At 43.5% G+C, this 21,748-nt stretch overlaps 1 protein-coding gene across 1 annotated transcript in view; it reads right to left on the reverse strand.

The window, feature by feature from the left end:
• LOC117894387 (protein alan shepard) overlaps positions 1-21,748 on the reverse strand; it is a 135,916-nt gene that overhangs the window by 49,920 nt on the left and 64,248 nt on the right. The window contains 1 exon segment of the mRNA XM_034801393.1: positions 17,911-18,267. Coding sequence (XP_034657284.1) covers positions 17,911-18,267 — 357 coding nt within the window.

Consider the following 21,748-nt stretch of genomic DNA (forward strand, 5'->3'; position numbering starts at 1 on the left):
AAACCAACAACAAAATACGTAAAAATAAATGCAAATAAATACCCGAAAAACAGACGGAAATGACAAAGGGAAAAAATTCGAGAGACGAGAAAATGGGGGGAATGGGAATGGGAAGGGGTCATGCCAGAGGTGAAACGAATTGCATGGCAACTGAAAGAGACTGACGACGAGGACTCGAAGGATCTACCCACGCATCCTAGAGGTAATCCATGAGAGTTCTGGGTGGGAAAGGGATGGCAGGGAATGCTGGATGGTTTACTGGAATTAAATTAAAAGCGTTTAAAATGCGTGCTGCATATTTTTTTTGGCGCTGTCTGCCAGACAGACAAGGGATGACACACCAGTTTTCCCCTCTGTCTTTTTGGGGTACAACTTTTCTTTCTATATTTTTGCCGGCAACATGTGTGTGCGGGAAAAACTTTGCTGGTTCTTGAAGAGTATTATTTCATTTTGGAGGAAAAACTTAAGTAGCCACAAAGGGAAAAATAAAAGAGGAAATCTGACAGGCAAATGCGTTGCTGCTGCTGCTGCTCATTAAGCCCAGGGACTCAGACGGCACACACATGTGGAGGAAGAGCTTAAGATGTCAGTTCTGAGAAGGGACACAGGATCCCAGAACGCAGAACCCCGTAAAGGACTCCTCCTGGCAGAGCTGCGAGTTAATTGAATTCTACGTAGTTTAAGTTATACGACAAAAGTCATAAACTTTGCCGTCCTCATATGCGTAAAACTCAAAGTTCTTTTCCCCCTCCTGCTTTCGGTTATTTATGCCCAGCGTGCACGCACTTTAGGGGAACGAATGAGGGAGATCCTGGGCTTCCTTTTTTAGTGTCAACTATGGGGAACCGAAAAACTGCTTGTGCCGCGGCACTTAAACTGCTTTATTATAGGCACAATAATGAAGGGGGTAGAAACAGTAAAACAACAACTAAAGTGAAAAAGTTATGCAGAATAAAGATACATTTTACATGAAATATATCTCAAAAGTTTGCAGAAATACAAGTTAAACATTTAATTTCGCTGTTTTTCGGCAAGTTTTGGGTTCAGGTTCAGCCCGAGAATGGATGCATTTTGGTGTGTTTTAATGGAGTTACATTAAAAAACTTTAACTCACTGAAATTTCTCTTAAATAAATACGTTTTCCTGCAATTCAAAGAAGTTTACAAAAGAACTAACCCAAAAAGTAAATATATGTGACGCTACAAGACATTCCTTGGCTGCTAAGACACACTGTGACAGTGTACTTTGATAAGGTTAAAATAAATATATGTTCTGCCAAGAGAAGCGCCCTTCCTGTCATCGTCTTTTCCAAGAAACGTTTTGAGTTTTTATCACCTCTCATTATTTCCCATTGAATTATACTTTCCCAGAACTGTACTTTCCTCCTTGCATCATTCTACGCAGAAAACATCTATAGAAATGTATTTAAAATGTTCTTCTGTTGACTTTTTAAATAAAGGCTATAAAATATGTTCCCTTCTGTTATTCCTTTCCTTCTTTGTATTCTTTATAAATTGTATTCAACGAATAACATAATTTTCGTATCAGACGTTGACAGTTTAAGGAACAGCAAAAAGAAACACAAATAGAAAATGAAGAAAAATAAAGTAAATATAAATACAACTTCGGGATGTGTTTGGTTTCTTTTGGGAGGGAGTTTTCTTGTGTTATGACTGCATATGACTTACACACACCCAAAAGGGACCCAAAGCGAACCCATAGTTAGCAGGGGAAGATGGAGCAAGAGTCAGTGAGGAGGAAGTATTTCCGCTACAAGCTATTCTTAGTTACTCACTATTCTTGTGCTCTACTCCCTTTTTTTTGTGCTGCTTCTGCTCTCTTCTTGCATCCCTGTGAGAGACAGGCCACAGCCCACAGCCCACGACTTAATAACACTTTAAATTACTTTCATTTCCGTTTTTGTTATTCCAAGCGCGTCGTCACGGCAGCTGGAGTGGAGGCGGCAGCCCCTTACAGCTCGACTCTATCCCCATTTCGCCATCTTTTGAGAGGAATTCCTTGGCTCTTGCTCTTGAGGCGTTTGCTTATTCTTAATTAAGTTCTCTTCACTGCGAGGAAGCAGTGGAATAGCAATAACAGCAAAGAATCTAATAACTTTAAACAGTTTTTAGAGATATTTACACCATAAATAGGGCAGGGAAAACTTAAGATAAATACATTTTAAGACTTGAAATAAGTCTACAGTTGTAGGGGATACAAAATAACTGCCTATCGAATGGTTTTTATAGGCAGAATTAAGTAAATAAGTTCATATTAAACTGTCTCTCTCCACCAGTGTGGCTTAGCACCGTTTAATGGTAGATTTTAGTACATGCGTAGCTTGCACTTTGACAGAGTAATCGAAACTTCACGTATTTCCTTAATTGAATTACAAAATTAAAGTCCTAATTGAATTACCATTCAATATCACATTTAATCCTCTCGAATTGTCAGCTTAAGAGTGTCGCAACTTAAACTCTCTCTTGCGGCTCAACTCACTCTCTTTATTCCACACTCTTTCTTCCCTTGCATTCCGAAACAAAGAGAGAGAAATGCGACGCCTGCGCCTCAAGCAGAAATGCCGCCCAAGTCAGCGTTCCACGTCCACGTCAACGTCAGCGTTGGCAGCGCAGTTTGCCTCAGCAGCGCCATGTTTTATATGCATCTCGCTCTCTCTCTCTCGCTCTCTCTTTGGCTCGTTCTTTCTCTCTGTTACTCCTGTCTGAGTGTGGCATTTGCTGTTGCTTTTTGTGCACACACAAGAAATTTTCGAGGTTAACACGCCGGCAATTAATTTTGTGCATCCGAAATGCACTCGAAATTCAATTTACGCAGCCATAAAAAACAGAAACCCTTCCCCACAGCAACCAGCAAGCAGTGTAAAGCAGTGCGTGGGTGGCTGAGAGAGAGAGAATAGAGGCAGCGATTGGCAGATTGCATTTTTAAATCCGCTTAAAGGAGTCTAGAGCGAGGGGAGTAGTGGGGCAAGGGAGTCGGGAGAGCTATCCTTCAGTGTTGGTCAGCCAATTAAAAAATATGAACGCACAACAGGATTAAAAGCCGAGAAGGGGGAGTGGGGCGGGGTGAAAACTTCATGCAAACCGAATGTGGGAGGCAAAAAGGGAGTTGGTAGTCAGCGAGCGAAAACTTCTCTTGCTTCTCGCCATTCACATGCCACAAGTTTCCTTTGCAGCACAGCGAAAGACAGAGCTAGCGGGACACAGCGCAGGACAGGGGAAACGGCGGAGGCAGAGGGTGAGTGGCCAGTGTGGCCAGCTGGGGAAAATGCCAAAAGGAAGAGCTGGAGCAGCAGCAGCACAAAATGCAATACAGCGACATAAATAGATTTAAGCGCCGCAGGGATTTATATTTTCTTATTGGACTTTTATTTTTCTTTTCAAGCAAAAGTTTAGAAATTACCCCCCACTGCCCACGACCCGAATGTAATTGAAAAGTTTTCACTGGAAAATACATGGACAGGAGGGGAGTTACTACATACATATATTTATGGGCAGCCAACATGGAGGATTTGTGCGAAACAGCCAATATATAGTTTTAGTTTTATATATATAGAGGAATATATGTAGCCATCTGTGCATGTACAATCTCCAACAAATGTCTAAATGCAATGGTTAAACTTTTCAGTTGACAAAACAGGAAGTGGCCCCCCAAAGGGTTGCAGGAGCAGGGCTGACGGGTGGTGCTCTTACGACAGGGTTTCTGAAGTTTCTTTGATGATAGATAGAAGGATTTATAGGTTTATGGTTTCTCAAGTTCTCTCTCTGTTCCAATTGAAATTTGCATGAGAATTGCTGCTGCTGTCTTGGCATGTGGTTGGGAAGAGAAGAAGTGTGGGAGCGGTGCGGGATTGCAACTAAAATGAAATTCAAATTGAAACAGAATAGGGTCATGGCCCTCAGTGTGTGCGCCTACGTGGTGTAACCTTCCAAAGAAGAAGCAATTTGAGTATGGAACGAAATGCAGTGAAAAGAGTTGCGCGAAATATAGGAAAAGGAGTGGAAACGAGAGAGAAGCGTTTGAGAAACGAGTGAGTTTACACTGGCAACAGCTGAGTTGGTACAGTTACGGCTCTACTTTTGCTGAAACAGAGAACCAGAATCCAGCTCCAAGAAGAGAACATCCTCTACGATAAGTGACAAAAACACATGCAAAATGTACGATGAGATGGAATAGAAAACACAAGAAAAATAAACTACAAAAAATTGGTACTGGAAACGCAGGAAATATGATAGATAAAGTGCAAGATTACATGGCTAATTGTGTTAAATTTTCATTGAAAAGCCCATCTATTTTCGATTACCAAATGATTTTCGAAAGTAAAACAAAACCAAGAAAATGCTCATTAATTTTTGCAAACCAACACCAAGTCTCATTAAAAAGTACTCAAATGGAATGGGTAGTCTCTGCTGAACCACTGAGGCCATGGTAATTGTAATTATGGAATGAAACATCAAGCAAAATGCACACAAAATCTACTCCTGCTGCTGCCTGGCTGCTTGAGCTGCAAACCTAAAACCCCCCAAAAGCGGCGGGACAAATAAGAGGCGTGGCATGGCATGGCAGCAGGCCTGACAAGCAAAATAATTTGATGTAAATGCTAACTAAACACCCAAGCACACACAGCACACACACACTAAGGCAAACAAACAATTTACACACACACACACACGCATGTGTGAGTTTTGGTCGAGTGAAACTTTAGTTTTCGGTTATTTGCTTAGCACTCCTCCCCTCTCAGCCACCCCCTTGGCCTGGGCTATCGCTTGCAGCTGTTAACTTTGATTTATGCCATTTTGTTGGGTCCTAAAACAATGAGGCATGGCGGCATGGTGGCATGCTGGCAGGGGCAAGCATTATAGTGGTTGGGTTCGGCTTGGAGGTTGCTATGCAACAATTTAATTGCCAAAATGACTGTTTATTGATTTATGTGGAAAAATGCAGATTAATGCCATTTTGTAGCCGACTGCGAAAAGTCCCTTTCTCTTTCATGAATGTACAAAATATTTACAGCCCCCATCCCGTATTTATCTATTTGTTATTGAATGAATGAAAATGAATGCAAATTTCATGGCAGTAACAATTTTGGAAATTTTCACATGTAAAATTTCATAACTGTAAATCAAATACGCAAACAAACACATATTTCTGTGTGTGCATTTGTTCATTCCGTGGAGAGAAATTTGCAATAATTTTGATCTATTTATTTTGTGGACAGCAGCACAAAATGGGCGAAATCCATCCACAAGGCCACTCGAAAATCTGCTTAATTATGGCCTGATTATATTAGATATGTACACAGTCGAGTATCATATCTATGGGGGTGCGGAGCCACACCCAATTTTAGCATTTGCAAACTGCCATTAATTAATTAAGAATTAAATACAAAATGGCACATGCTTCAGATACAAATGTATCCATTCATCCATCTATTTATTATGGAGTCCACACAATCGATCGTATGAATCATATTTTATGCGGTCCATTTATTCCGATTTATATGATGAAATTAATTTTTATATTTTCCCTCCTCTTTTTTGGTCGTTTTGTGTCGATTTTGCTGTAAATAAATTTAGTTTTGTCGCAAAACTTTATGATAAATCACTGCAACAGAAAGTTACTTGTGCGCCCAAAGCTGCAACAAGGGCCACGCCCCACAGGGAGCAGTCGGCGACCCACGCAACCCCAAAGTGCAGCAGCAGCAGCAGAAGCAGCAACAAAAAACGGAACTCAACTTTGTTCGTCCCAACGATTGTTGTTTGCTGCAAACGTCCAAATTGCACAGTGATACGAGAGTGTGGGGGAAATCAGTTTTAAATTTACTTCAGCCACAGGCTATGATTTATGCTTGCATTTGGGAATAATGAATAATATATTTGGCATTATTTATCAGTGATTTTTGCTTTCAAATAACTTTATTTTATCTACTTTATTCATTTATTTTGATTTCATTTGTATTGCTCTTTTATCTTCCCATAATTTCCATTACCACAAGAACTCTATTATGCTTGCCCCACTGTATGCGCTACTAAAATTTGCAATGCAAAAACTAGCAACAACTTCTCAAGGGTGGCGGCGAGGGTGTAAGGACTAACCACACACAGACAATGCACGAACAAGGAAGAGCGTGTCCCGGGCAGCCACGTACCAACATCACCCTCCTCTCCACACCTTTTGGGCGGTGCGGGGAGTGGGGGCATGACTCCAGGGCATATCCATCCCATCCCAACACCCAACTAAACAGATTTGTGATGGCGCGGCGTCGCATGAATAATTTGCCAAATTAATAAATAATCACGGATTTTCTGGTTTGTTAGCTTTACTTTTTTTTGCGCCCCGTGTGCGATTCCCCGCCCCTCCGCGGCAGTTGCGGTGGTCGGCTCCTAATTCAAATGCTAAGCGCCATGAATTTTGCTCCCCAATGAGCACAAATTGGTTCGACGGCCATGTGAATATTGTGGGAATATTTCTCGCTCTCTGTCCGCGTGTTGCCATGGACATCATTTTGTTGTTACTGGTTGTAGGCATGGAATTGATCAGCCACGCATAAAGCTCCTGCCTGGCTGCCACACCTAATGGATTGTCTGATATTCCTGCCCCCTCTGGCACTGCGGACTGTCCCATCTGCGCCTTCCCATTGGGAATTGTTCAGTTCTGGTAATCAAATTGAATTTACATGCGCGATGCGAGATTTTTATGCTGCCAAAAACAATTGCAATTGCAAATTAAATATAAATGGACTATCCCCAGGGGGAGGGAGAACAAAATCGAAATGTGGAGTGTGTAATGTGCTTTTTGGGTTGGAAAAGGATTTGTAGTTTCGTTTTTGGAATTTAGATTTATATTTGTATTGACTTTAATGGCACTATATTTGCGCTGCTTTTGCACAGCTTCATGGCATGGTTAGTGTTTGGGTGTTAATTGTTTTAATTTCATTTAAAAAGAATGTCGATGGGAGTATTGTTTTCTATGCTCTTTACTCAAATGTTTCTAACACGATTTATCCTTGAAAATTCCTGTTTTTTTATTCTTCAAGCGCAGCTGATTCACTCGCAGAAACAATTGAAAAAGAATCTGTTTGAATAGAGTTTTCGGAATTTTTAACAAATTAACTTACCAAAAGCACAAAAAGAACAAACACCTCCCCCCTCTCCCGCGGTTTCCCATTTAATTCCCTTTTCCGTTGCCCCAGTGGATGTAAAAATTGCATTCCATTTCCATTTCATTTAATGCCATTTTCGCAGCCTCTCGCATCTCTCTCCCTCTCGACATTCTCTGCTGCGTTTTTCACTCGATGGCTTCAATTAAAATGGCAATTAAGAAATTTTTACTTCCGTAACAGAAACTTTACGCTCACACACACACAAACACACCCATACACACACGCTCAAATACGTATGCACTCTGCCATATTAACGGAAATTAATTTCAGTGTTTTTCCCATCCTTCAACCCCATCCAGCAGCTCTCCACTCGCCATTTTTTCCACTCATGTTCTCGTTCTTGTTTTTTTTGCTCTCCTTAGTTTTTCTTTCCCTTTTTGTGTGTGTTTCTATAACAATGCTCTCTTCGCTCATGGCTCAGCGTTTTTCCTTTTCGAATTTTCATCTACGTATTTCTTTTTTCGCCGCTGCTCTGCTTTCGCAGCTGATGTTCATTTCCTTGTGAATGCACAAAACAGCGGATAAATGGGAATGCGAGGGAATCGCAATGGAAATATGAAAATGGAAGGCAGGCCAAAGTCAAAGTGAAAGCGGGCCCCAAAGAGGGGGTGGACAGAGAGCTTTTCTGTCTGTGTATTGAATGCATCATCATATGCCTGAATGAGTGAATGAATGAATGCATGAATGAATGATTGAGGGGCTCCTCTGCATGCCAAACCCCTGAATTTTCATTGTTTATTCCAGCTAAATAATAGTTTCCGTTGATTCCAGGAATATCAATATTTGAAATCATGTGTGGTGGTCCTGTGATTATCCTGCTCGTTATTATATTTGTGCACTTAACTACCTCTGAGTACCGCTAGTTTAACAACTAGTTAATTAATTATTAAACACTCCAACTAAACTGGTAATCGAATGGGCAGCCAGGCAGGCAGCAATTTCTTGGTAAAAGCAACGACCCTAAGGCCATGCAGTCAACCCCCAAAGTAGCCTTGGGGCAGGTCGTTAGGCCATTGAAACTTTAAAGTATGCAATGGGAGGGCAGTTCCTGCTTTGATTTATAATTCCTGGAAAAACATTTAAAGCAAGTTATAGGGCACATTTATTTGATTTGAATAGAGGCTTTGACAAAGAGGCACAGCTCCATGGTCAATCATTAGGCAATGGTCAGCTCCACTTTAAGGGGCAAGCCTTTGGCACTCCATTGCGCTGCTTTACCCTCTCTCGAGTCTCATTTTATACCCCCTTAACCACCCTCTTGACTCCCATTTTATGCCCTGCATGGGACCCCCTTTGACTGCTCTTTGCCACCCGCTTCGAGCCGAGCAATGTTCATGTCTAGAAATGCAAATTGCAGACAATCAATGACCACAACAACAACGAGAACAAGCGGGTGGGGAGAAGCACAATGCGTGTGTGTGTGTGTGTGTGCGTTGTGCTGACCCTCTTGAATAGCCAGGCAACCATACGAGTCCTTCAGTCCGTGCACCCACTAAAGGTTGCTCCCTGCAGCGCTGCCACGCCACGGCCTCCCCACCCACCACCACAGACCGCCCTTCAATCAGGTGTTGAGGCAGTGTAATTTATGCTTCGTCTGCTTCAATTGTTTTGTTGTAAGCCTGTCCCAGTCCCCCTCTAGGATCAGGGCTAGGACCCGTAGCTGAGCAGCAATATTCAAACGCAATCTCCAGCTCGTCTGGCAAATTAAAGCCCTTGGAATGGAATTCCAAGTCTGGCAAATAATTAATGTGCAACAAACAGAGAGAGAGCAGGAGGAAGAGAGTGGACCAGAGCGAGTGGCAGCTTGCGCTCTTGGCACTTTGCGGTGCCACTTGATTCGGTTTGCGTAATGCAACAAAGATGCATCTAACTTAATTAGCAACCAAAGGAGTACCGAAGAGTACCCTGTCCTAGTACCAGTTTCCTTTCTCCTTTGGCCATGTTTTGAGGTTTCTTTGCTTGCCAAAAATCTCTCACTGTGTGTGTGTGTGTGTCAACCTGCTACACACCTCGTGTGTGGCATGTACTAAGGAACTTTTGTGGCAGGAGGCAATGACAAAGACACAGCCTGGACAGGCCAAACGGCATGGGCAAAAAGCAATTAGTAAAAATCTCCAAAAATCTCTTCTCTCTCTCGGGGGAACTTCTCACGTAAGTCAAGGTCGTACCTTGATTATTTCTAGAGGATCCTACGTCTAGCAGCTACCCATCAAAGATTCAAAAGGTCAAATATCTTCCGCAATCTCTTCTCCTCTCTGAAGTTTTTTCTACGTTAGTTTTCAGTGCCGGTAAAAGCTTAAAACTGTTGCCCGAGCGCAGGGAGGAAGGGAGGAAGAACTTTTGTAATAACTCTTCAGGGGTAACTGTCGGGGAGGGGGGAGATTGTGGTAGCAACCATAAAATATTGTTTTTACTCTCCTCTCTGATCCCCACAGCAGCGCTTTCGTTGCGGTATAAAAACAAAATTAACGCAATGCATCGATGTCCGCGATGGGTGGGGGCCAAGAGTTTGCATGGAGCAACAAAGGGTCCAAGTCCAGCAGTTCAGCGGTAAAGTCCGAGTGTACGAGGCTATCAGACGGGGGAGAACGGAGGGGAACGGGCGCGAAAACCGCGTAATAATAAAATATGATACGAAAACCTTGTAAAGCGACTTTCAGACAATTTATAACAGCAGCAGGAAGAGCAGTAACAGCACCAGCAGCAGCAGCAGGAGCCACAGCAACAGCAGCAACAGCAAAACTTTGTACGTGGGACGGAAGGAATGGCTGGCGATAGGATGGAGGACGTGTACGGCGGACCCTCCTCTCGCTGCATGGCATTCGATTAAAGTTGGGGCGCCGAAAGAGCAAAAACAACGGCGTAACAATATTGGATTTGCCACATCCAATAACAGTACAAAATACAGGGATGCGACCAGTCCTGCTGCTTGCTGCTGGCATACAGTGGGTGCCAAGGGTATATCTACGCTTTTTCGGGTTTTAGAAAGATTAACAACACCCAAAATAAATACAAAAAGAAAGCGTGATAATTTAACGATAAATTGGGGCTCAAGTGAAACAAAAAAATAACTAAAAAACAAACCAAAATTCGATTTGTTTGCTTACAAATATTTGCCGAAAAGATCGGTGCCTTTTTGATTCATTTGTTGCTACAAATATTTCGCTAACTAACCCACAAAAATAACTGGGGAACACAACCATTATCGATCGAATGCTGCTGCTGGTCTAACTGCCACATTTTGGCATTTTCGCTCGGCCCACTCGAATGCATTTGCAATCCAATTTATTGCTCCACGAATGTGCAACCGGCTGAGGCAACAACAACAAAAGCAAGGACACCAACAACAACAGCAACAACATGCAGGCGAGAACAATCAACAAGGAAGAGGCAGGAGGAGGAGGCAGCAGGCAGCAGAGAGGCAGGAAGCATTGCTGCAGCAACAGGAAGACCCAAGTGGATAATATTACACACCAAACTGAACGGTGCACCAGGAAGACGATGAGAATAACGATGATGTGGATGCAGGGACCGTAGGCGGGTCTGCTGCTGGGCTAAGCATTTTTTATTTGGGGTCAGCTGTAGGCGTTGAAGGAAGTGCGCCTTTCGTTGCCATGTCCTGCATCCTGCATCCGGCGCTGGCTTTCATTTCAATCTTTTCCTCTCTGTTTTTCCTCCTGCTGCTGTTTTTTTTGTATTGCAATATTACGCCAGAGTTGGGTGTGCACTTTGAACTTCCCTCCCACACGCCAAAAACGAGGGAGAAAGCGAGAGCGAGAGAGCGAGAGAGCGTGGGCTACTGCGGCAAAATGTCAAGTGTCAGTGACGATGAGAGGATGAACAGTTTTTTGCGGGCCGCCACCAAATGTCAGGATGCGTGGCACGTGCGGTAGCTACACAGCAGCGGCAGCAGCAACAGTCCGTGCTCCGTGCCACAGCCTCCAGTAAGAGTCTCCAACAGCTTTTGGCTGTCACTTGCAGTTAAGTTTCATAATTTGGTAGCAAGGCTCCTGCCTCATTGCATTAGCCGCAGGCAGATGTTGTGGCAGCTGCAGCAAATTTGTTGCCTGGCCACACGAGACAGTTTTAAGCTTTAAGCAGCCTGCTGCGAGGCAGGATAAATACAATTTGTGTGCTGCTAAACGGTAAACGTGAGGGGAAGACTGTAAAACCATTGATGGAAAATTATATACGGCAGCGGGATTCCTTGGGAAAGTGCAGTGGCATTCGATTGACTCAAAGGCATGCCCATGCGCGTCTTTTCCCTCTTAGAAAATTGAATAATTTCTCTTTTTCTTATACCAAAATTGTAACAATAAATTCAATAGTTCCACCCAAGAGGTATCCCCAAAGTCTGATAAAACCATAACAAGTCGAAACCTATTTGTTTGCTCTTCTTTTGGCTTGTTGAACACTGGCCAAGGGTCAAAGCCGCATGTTTTTGGTTGCTTGCCATTTAAGCCTGGGTTCAGGCGGGATACACAGTTCTCTCTCTCTCTCTCTCTGCTTGTGATCTCCTTTGTGCTCTGTTCACACTGCTGTTCGTTCTGCTGTTTATTTGCATTGTCCGCTGGTTCGTGTCGCTGTCCGCTGCTCTCTCTGTGCACTTTGTCACTTTTGTTTTAACGCTTACGCTTTATTGAGTTAATCGCTTTATGTCCCGTTATTTTCCCCAGGGCACCCTCACTGCTTCTACCCCACTGTTTCCAGTTTCCTTCCCTTCCCCATTTACCACTACTTTTTGTTCCCATCCGTTTCTTTGGCCAATATTTGCCTTTCTGCACTTTTGCCAGCTCAACACTTTTAATTAATCCAGCAGCCAGGAGATAGTTGGCACCCTCTATCGCTCTCGCTCTCTCTCTCTCTCTCTCTTTGTCTTTCTTCCCCTCTCTCTTCATCCACCTGCATTGCTTTTTCAGCTGCTTTTTCCCTCATTCCTTCTACCCCTCTTTAAGCTCTGTTTTTTTTCTGACTGGTCCTTTTGGGGCAAATAAAGTTTAATGTGTTTTTATTGATTCCATCAACGTGTGGGTGTCGCGCGCTCTCTCTCAACACTCCTCTTTCCCACTGTGGTCACTCTATAAATATATCACCCTCTCTTTCTGTCTCTCTCTGTTTACTTAACCCTTTGCTGGCCAGCTGGAATTTTGATTGAGCGTGTTTGTTGATTTATGTGTCCGCCAGTTGTGGAATTTATGGTGCGGTCGCTCAAAAGAGAGCGAAAAAAGAACTCGCATAAAAAAGGCCACAAATTTAAATAATGCTTGAACAAACAACGAACCGTCACAAAATAGTTGTAAATAAACCAGTAAAATGTGTGTAAAATGATCAAAAAGAAATGTTTTTAATGTTTGTGTGTGACAAAAGTTCAGGAAGTGTTCAACAGGAAAAGCGCTCAATTGAGAGGAAATAGTAGTGAAAAAAGTGGTAGAAGAATTGTTTAAAAAATTACGAATATTATTGGTGGATTTGGATTTAATTTACAGATAAATAGGAACAGATAAATTAGGGTTTATCCAGAGGTAGACATTCAATTAAGTTTACTGAGAAACAATGAAAAGAGCAGCCAAAGATTGGTGATTTCTGATTGACTAAATCTGAATATGTACAGTGGATCTTTTCTGCCAAAGCTGCATCAAATTTTAATTTTCTGATAACCATTTCAATATTTTCTTTTACTGAAATATTCCTAGATTGCCTTTAGAACTATTTCTTTTCCAAACATTATTCCAAAGAGTTAACTATAAATATCCCTAAGCAAAATAAAAACCTCTGTGCCACACCCACAGCTTTAATCAGGGCTTTGATGGCTGGCAAAATTGAAATTCAAATACAGCCGAAAAACCACTCAACTTTAAGCTTGTACAAACCCCAAAAACTCTCTTTCTCCAACTCTTTTTCAGCTTCTACTTTCTCCTTCTCTGCCTTCTGGCTTTATAACTCTCTTTTGAAGCAAAAGCTTTTGAATTTCAAAATAGGAATGGAGTTGAGGCCACATTATGTTGCATTTAGCAGGGGCGACACATTTGCATAACACTCATACGACCCGTGAGGATTTCTAGGAGATGAAGAGGCAGAGAGAGAGAGAGAAAGAGGGAGCAGTGAGGGATAGCCATGGAATATGTAAATAATATTTCAACAATAATTGCTTTTGAAACTTAAGTGCCCAAGCAAACGTCCAACTGTCTTAACCCGCCCCATCGCCACCCACAAACTCAACCCCTGGCCATGGCCACATAAATTCAATTTTCTCATGAGATACGAGTGGGAGACAGAGAGGGAGACTTTCTGCTGCTGCTGCTGCTTTTGGCAGCTAGAAATAATTAAAATTTAAAACGGAATAAAATGCACAAGAATAATAATAACATTTACATTTATGCGTTTCTATCTGCCATGCCGCATCCCACGCCCACACCCACTTGGCCTTTCTTTAGCTTAACGAAATACAATTCAAATTCAACAAGTTGAAAGGAAAACGCAGCAGCAGCAGGAGCAGCAGCAGCAGGAAGGAAAGGCAAAACGCAGCGGCAAAATGCTCTCGAGTGTGCCTCGTCCCAGGCGTCAAGACAGAGAGTCCGTCCAGGGGCCTGAATAAACATAAACTTGTTTAAAATTAAACTAATGTTTATAGTTATTGCAAAACTATCTAGTGGATGTGCCGAGCAGGAAGCGAGCTCTGCCCAAGAGACTGGAACCAAAGGAGAGTGAGAGAAAGACGCAAAACGGAAATGTAACTTGAACATTGAATTGCAATGCAAGAAAATTGCAGCTCCTTGTTCGTGACAGGGACATAACGATTGAAATGATGATGTCTTCTTCGGTGACTTTGTCTCCTTCCCCCCTACCACCATCCCACACCCCAGTGAAGAAAACTCTTCTCCTATTTCTCCAAGGACATTTCTGCGTTGGATGATTATATAATCTCTTGTGTACTCAGGCATTTTCCAAAACGCATTTCCACTCCAGAGAAGTCCACTTGGACTCTCGCTTGAACATTGCCCAAAGACAATTGGAATTGGATTTTGTGCGGAATATGAAACGATTGAGATATAAGGATTGAGATGGATATTCATTTGTGAATGTATCTCTAAGATAAATTGTAAAAACCAAGATTGAGGTGGGAAAAAGGCTTTGGGATTTATATATGTATCTCGGGCAATTATGTATCTTAAATTATTACTAAATCTGTACAAACTTTACCTATTTTTCAAAAGCTTCTTTCTTCACTTAAAAATACAATTATGTTGCATATTTTTCTGCCAGATAAATGCCATAATAATAGCATAATTTTCGCCTCTTCTAGCTGCCAAATATGCACCTTTCTAGCGACTTTTTTTGGCCTTAAGAATATCTTCAAAATATAATTACTCGCTCACTTATCTTTACCTTTCCCAACACCACTCCTCCAGGCACTAATTCTCAAGAAATCACCTCAGTCGTAGACCAAGTCCTAGTCTTATCTTGAAACTTTTTTCGGGCACACTTGACAAAGTTTGACTTGACAAAAAGCGAAGCAAAACCACCCCCCAGAACAAAACAAAAACTAATTATAATTAAAACAAATTTCAGTTTTGTTTAGTGTTTTTTTGTTGTGTTCAAGTGGAACAATTTTGGGGAAAAACAGAAAGCAAATGCCGCCATAGCCGTAGCCATAGCCGTGAGGCTAACGACACTCAAATCAAAAGCGATAATCTATGACCCCTTGGGCCAGACGACGACGACGACGTCAGCAAAGGAAGGAAAACCTTTCATAAAAATACGATAGAGAGAGAGAGAGAGGGGTGAGGATGGAGGTGGTGGAAAACACGAAATAAGTAGCCGCACTTTATATTTATGAGCAACATTCGCATGCAGCTTTAATGGCCATCGAACTGGAACTGGAACTGGACATCAGCGGCAGCACAGGACCAGAGAGAGGCAGAGGCAGTGGCAGCGAACGGATACGATGGACGATGACGCCCACAAAAAAAAATACATTTCCTTTTTGGATTATTTAACTGCCATTCGAGGACGCGAACGCGAACCGACAACGTTGAATGAATGAATGAATGGCGGCTTGATAGTAGTGGGCCAAAGGGAACGGAAAGCGGGGGCAGCGGTTAGCGGAGGACACAGGCAGAAAATAGAAATAAAAGTAAGAGAGGTAAGCGAAAAGCCAGAGCCAGAGCGACAGCAAACGACGACCCGCAGGCCATGAAAGTCTCTCTCCCCGAACTAAAATAAAGTAAAGAAAAGAAAATGCAAAGACGAAAATCGACAAGAGGTTTTCCACACCACCTGAGGGGGCTGAGGGGAATATTCTCTGACTGGTTATTTATTTGCTCGTTTATTTTCAGCACTTTTTCGGCGCATTTATTAGAAGTTGTTTTGCCCCCAGGCACACCCCCCCACACACATCCAAACACACACAAAGGGGTTGCCTGAGCAAGTTTTTTCCACCTAGAATTTTCCTTAGACAGACAGACAGCTTGCCATCGAATTGAAAATCATTTGTAAATCAAATTGAAAATTCTGCCAAAAGAGATAGCTCTGAAGAGTCCTTGAGGGGAGCTCCTGCTGGTGGTTGGTAAATTTGTCAAAACCAGCGAACATCATTCGTCATGATGCCGATACCGCGAGGATGCCAGGCGGCAGGAGAGGGAGCAGGCAGCAGATTATATTTGAACAGCAGTGAACTTTTGAGCCCTGGCCTCGGTCTCGGCTTTCGGCTCTGGCTCTGGCTCGGGCTTTGTGTCACAGCGCCTGCAGGGTGCTGCGTGGGCAGTGCGGGGTGTGGTGGCGTTCTGGGGAAATGAGTCAGAAGCAGATAATGCTGATTAAGTTGATGGCACATCATCGTGCCGAGCAGTCGCTGGGGTCTCTTCTGACTTGTCAACTCTCGTATCCACGAGATATTCTTAATTGTTCGTTATTAATGATGCTACTAGTACACGGAATGGGAATCGGACTGGTGCTGTTCCTGTGCTTTTGATTGTCCCTTTTGGTCTGTGACTTTCAATTTGAAAATGACCCGCCCGAGCTGACTTTGATGAATGTGCGAGTGTGAAAAACCACAAACAGACTAATTGATTGCCGGCCAAAGATTTGGGAATGGGATAGCCCCAGACTGGGGGAGCAATAGCCAACAATCTAATCTCATTCCCTCCTGCATTTGAACTCCTTCCTCTGTCTGCTGTTTGTGCGGAGGATGCCACAAATCAGAGCAAGGTCCGAGGGTAAATTAATGCAAGCAACAAAACTGTCAGTTTGATGAGCCATGAGAAGAGGCTTGCTCGTACAGAGGAGGCCTACAGAAACATACGAGGTGCAAGGAGTGAGCACGCACAAAGAGAGAGATGGAGCTTGACAGAGATGCCAGCAAAGAGAATAGGCAGAGGCACGGCCTAGCAGGATAATCGCATTGAAATGCTCCCCACCAGCAAGAAGGTGGCTTCCAAAACAGAGGTTTAGAGATAGGCATGAAAGCAAAAGCAAACTCCCACCCAAACACTCTCCAAAAACGCTCCAACAGTGAGAGGGTCATAAATAAATTGCTGCTTGAGCAATTTTCAATAAATGACAGACCAGTCCTCGTCCTGCCTACTATCTCTTGTCAAACTGAGGAACTCCACTTGACAATCAATAAGTTGAAAAGGAAATGGAAAGGGCGAAAATCAGGCCAAAGGGAGAAACTTTGGGTATGGGCAAGTACGGGGTGAACTTGGAAGACAACAGAGAAAACGGCCAAGAGAAAGGAAAGAGAGAAGAGAAGAGGGAAAGACCAGTTAATAGAGGTAGTTCTTGGAAGTGTAAAAACACTTGAATTCCATTTTGCTTGCTGCTGATGGACGCACATAAATTTTCGATTATGCGGACCATTACACAGAAATTGAAGAAAATTCATCAGAGCTAGAACTGGGGGAACGCGGATGGACTTTTCACTGGGGGACGGGATGCGCTCTAAAATGGCAGAGCACTTTGCTCTTTTTTTTGGATGAAATCAGAGAGAATGCTTTGATATTGATAATGTACTGTGCGGGAATTAATATGCAGGAGTTTTTGGGTTGCGAATGGAAGATGAGATTGGAGATAAAAATGTGTCTCAATCACCGCCTGGAAATTTTCAACTGAAAATTGGATTTAAATTCAGATGGAACCCTAATCAATATCTACTTTTGAGTACTTTGTTGCACAGTAATCTACGTTTTACTACACTCTTTTGTCTATAAGCGCAGTAAATAGCATTTACCAACACTGAAAATATGCGTTTTAAGTACTGCCCGGAATATTTCATCTGAAATAAGATTTTTCTATAAGTTTGATTCAGTAAATCTACACTTTTGCTCCACATTTCTTAATTTTTAAGCTCTTTGGCACCTAAAACTGCATTTACCAATACTACAAACAAAAGTTTTATTTACTCCCTGAAATATTTAAGCTGCAAAGCGTTTCCAAACGCCGAACAGAGTCTAAAAATGCATAATCAAGTGGCTTGTTCCCCCATAAATTTTCGTTTATCTAAAATTTCCAACTTTTAAGTATCCCAAATGGCACTTAACAACACTGTAATCTGTAAAACACAATTTTAAAACACAGGCCGGAGCTAAACTCTACTTTTAATCGCTTTTCCATGTAATTTCGAATGCAAATTCCTCAACAGATTTCCATTCTAAACCGATTTCCGCAGAGATTTGTGCCAGCACCCCACCCGCCCTAACACACACACCCCCCCTCAAAAAGTGAGTACTCACCGTGGTTGTGGCCGGTGTGGTGGCCGTGTGCGGCGTATAGGCGGCATAGGCCGGCTGGGGGAGCGGCGCCGTGTAGCGATAGGCGGCCTGCTGGGCCACGGCAGCAGCGGCGGCGGCAGCGGCCGGAGCATAGCCCTGTGGGGTCCAGCTGGTGGCACCGCGATAAGGGGCGCCGGCGGCTAAAGCAGCGCCGGCAGCAGCAGCGGCTGGGCTCGTCATGGCCGGTGGACGCTGTGGCAATGAGCCTTTGAGTGCAACGGCTGAGGCGGTTAACGGTGCGCCGGGAAAAGCGCTGCGCTGCTGTGTTGACGATGCGGCAGCGGCGGCGGCAGCGGCAGCGGCACTGGACGAGCTCCCCTACAAGAAGATAGAAAAGAGAGGAGAGAGAGAAGAGTGGTGGGGTGATGGTAAGTAAGGGGGGCTAGTGGGCGAGTGGTTTCAACATAAATAATATACTCTATGTTTTTGCTATTTTTGTGTTTTTTCTCTATTTTTCTGTTTTGCTATTTTCTGTTTTTGTCGTAAATAGAAAACCGCAACGCGCGGCAGCAGCTGTGGCTCTGCCGCAAAGCTTTGCTTACCGCTGAAAAAAAATACAACCGCCATGACATCCGTTCTAACTCGCTCACACGCACACACCTACATTTATTCTGCATATGAATTACACACACACACACACACACGTCTAGCTGTACACTTGGAAAATTGTGGGTTTATGGAGATTTTGTTTTATTGAGTGCCAGGTGCGCGCATTCGTCACAAAAACGAAAACAAAACAAAACAAAAAACGAAGGCAAAAAGGGAAGCAGAAGGGAGGGTAGAGCAGGGGGGAAATGCTCCCATGGATCGACATGGGAGATACTCTTTTTTGCATGAGTTAAAACAGTTCTCAAAACAGTCTTTGGGCAGCTGTAAAGTCAGTTAACAATTAATCTTCAGTGTCAAATATAAACCTCACCCCAAGCTCGTGCCTACAGGGTATCATTTTTATGGAAATAATAGTCAGTCAGTCGCAGTCCCCGCTGCCATAAATAATTGTGCCCCTCTACACATGAGAGTTTACCCCCAAAAAGGGAAGGAAACAACCCAACGGCAACGGCAGCGGCAGCGGGCGGCACATGTGGGCGGGTTGGACAGATGCAACAGTCGCTCGACGCTCGACGCCGTGTCCTTGCTGCTGCCTCGTCGCTTCCTGTGTGTGCTCCAGTTTTGCATTCCAAATGCATTTGCTGCCAATGCAGCTCCGTTGGTGCCTTTGGGCCATTTCTCTTTTTTTTCGCTTGCCTATTTTTTCCGTGTTGCTGTTATTGTGGCAGGGATCTACCGTTCTTTGGGGTCACTCGCCATAAACACAAATAAACCACCCGCCACTGTCCCTGTCCCTCACTTCTCCCCCTCTCTCTATGTTTATGTGTGTGTGACACACGGATTCCAAATTCCCCTCCGCATAAACAAATTTTTTCCACTGAATTTTACAAGGTGAAAAATTTTATTTTTCGATAGCGTTTCGCGAATCTTTTCATATGAAAAACATTACCAAAAAACAGGAAACAACTGAACGCCGACATTTTATATTCGTACAGGATTGAAGTAGCGGCAGGTCCTTTCGTTTTGATTTCTTAAAGAGAGAGAGCGAAAAGAGCGAAAGAGCCTTGCGTGCTGTCGTTGATTTTCCAATTGCAAAATATGATGGCAAATATTTGATTTTCATTTGGTTTTCCTCCATTTTTTGTTCGGCTTCTCGTCTCTCACATTTTCCAGTTAATTTTTGTGTGCACGCAATTCGTATGTGGTTTTTCGTTTGCCGCAGAGAGGGAGGAACAGGTGCGCCACAGAAGTCAGGGATGTGGAAGAGGTCTGTAATTTGGCAGTTAAATGGCAGAGAACGAGTAATAATGGTCTCTGCTACCCATACGACCCACTAGACTCGGGCGCGAGTGCCGTGGAGTGTGAAGAGAGCGGCGTGTGTGTTTGGGGTTTTGTTGTATGTGAACATTTAGAGAAGAAAATGGAATTTATGCTAAGAATTTTAATGGGAAATGTTCCTCAGTTTAAAGAGTAGAGAAGTATGGAATTTAGGAGCTGCTAAATCTATTTTGTTTAAGCTTTTGAAACAACCTTCTGGCAGGCTCCACTTTTTGCTTAACAGCTGGGAAAAAAAATGTTGTACAAATTGCTGGCACATAGATTTTCCTTAAAAGTGAACTTCAAATCCATTACACATCCTCACACATTTGCCATTTATTTGGAATGGAAATCCCCTGCCCCGCCCACTTATTTTCAGTGTAGGGTCATAAAAGCGAATAGCCGAACATTTTAAGCGCACAAATGCCATAAATTTAAGCCGCTAAATTAGACACGTTTGGCACATTCGAGGCCCCAAGGCCCGAGACACACACACACAAACACACACATACTGGGGGGGAGAGGTACATTGTATGTGCCTGCCCGAAGCCTAGTCATGGATACACATCATCCACTCCACTCACTCCCCCTAAAAATAATCATAAAGGTAATTATTTTATCGCTCGTTCAAATTCGCTTAATTTCAACCGTTGACTGGGCTGCAACGTCGTCGTCGTCTGGCTGCAAAATTCTATATAAAACGAGCCCCAAAAAACAAAAACCTGAAGCACTAATGGAAAATGGAGAAAAATATGAAGCGGCCCCCACTCCTGGGTTTCCTGTTTCCTGTTACTGCCTGCCAGCCTGCCTGCCGACTGCCTTCTCCAATGGCCAGCTGTGGCTCCCGTGTGCTGCAGGGCGACGAGCACGAGGACGTGGACGAGAACGAGTAAGAGTACGAGGACGTGATTAATTACCAAATTGGGAGCCATTATCGCGTGCACTTGGCGAGGGTGTTTGTAAAGTTTTTGCGGCTCACGCACACGCCCCAAAAAAACATATAGAAAAGGGAAGGAGGCTGCAGTGAGAGAGAGAGAGAGAGAAACCTAGAAGACTATAGACTAGAGAATGCCCAGTAATGGGTAAACTTACAAGGAATAAATCGGTAGGCAAAGGGTTATATTTCAGAGAGAATATACCGGGGAAATATTCCAGATATTTATTCAATTTCTGCTGCCTATTACACCCCACGTACCCCTATTTAGAGTCAGAAAAATGGAAGCAGTTACTGCTGATAGCCTGAGATGCCAGATAGATAGGGTCGCAAAAGGCAGTCCCAAAAACTGGGGAGACACCCAAGCCATCAGAGTTTCCCCCTAGTAATTTTCGTCGCGTCTCGGGACATTTTCGTTGACGCTTTTGTTCTCTATTCTATTAGGCCCTCACCCATAACCCCCCACCGCGCGAATTTTGCCACATTTTTATGCAAAAAACGTTTCGTTTCCGATATCCTGCGATAGTCTATAACGCTGTCTGGTTGGGGTCCTGGGCTTCCTGCTTAGTCTGCCAGCAAAACCAAGCGCAAAATATTAACGATAATAATTTATTACCAAGTGACAGGTGGGAGAAGCGGCAGGCGACAGGCGGCAGGCGACAGGAGACAGCAGACAGGAAAGGAGGTGCTGCTGCTGCAGTCGCTGTGGAATTTCCTTGCCTTCCCAGGAGGACGCTTTCCCGGGGGGTGTGGAGTTCGTTCCCCCCTGATAAACGCTTTGTGATTAGCGGTTGTTGTTGCTGTTCGTTCGATGGGTTTTCGTGGCGGGTCTTTGTCATTTTTATTGTCATTTTCGTTTATTTTTTGTTTAAGGAAAATTTATGCACAAATTTTGATTTTCAGTTGTCGTGCGAGAGGTGGCATGGAATGTGAAATACGTGAGCGGTTATAATGTGCCAGGGGCAGGGTGGGTGTAAGGCCAGGCCAAAGCTTATTTTC

This window comes from Drosophila subobscura, chromosome J (genome assembly GCF_008121235.1).
Source record: "Drosophila subobscura isolate 14011-0131.10 chromosome J, UCBerk_Dsub_1.0, whole genome shotgun sequence".
NCBI lineage: Eukaryota > Metazoa > Arthropoda > Insecta > Diptera > Drosophilidae > Drosophila > Drosophila subobscura.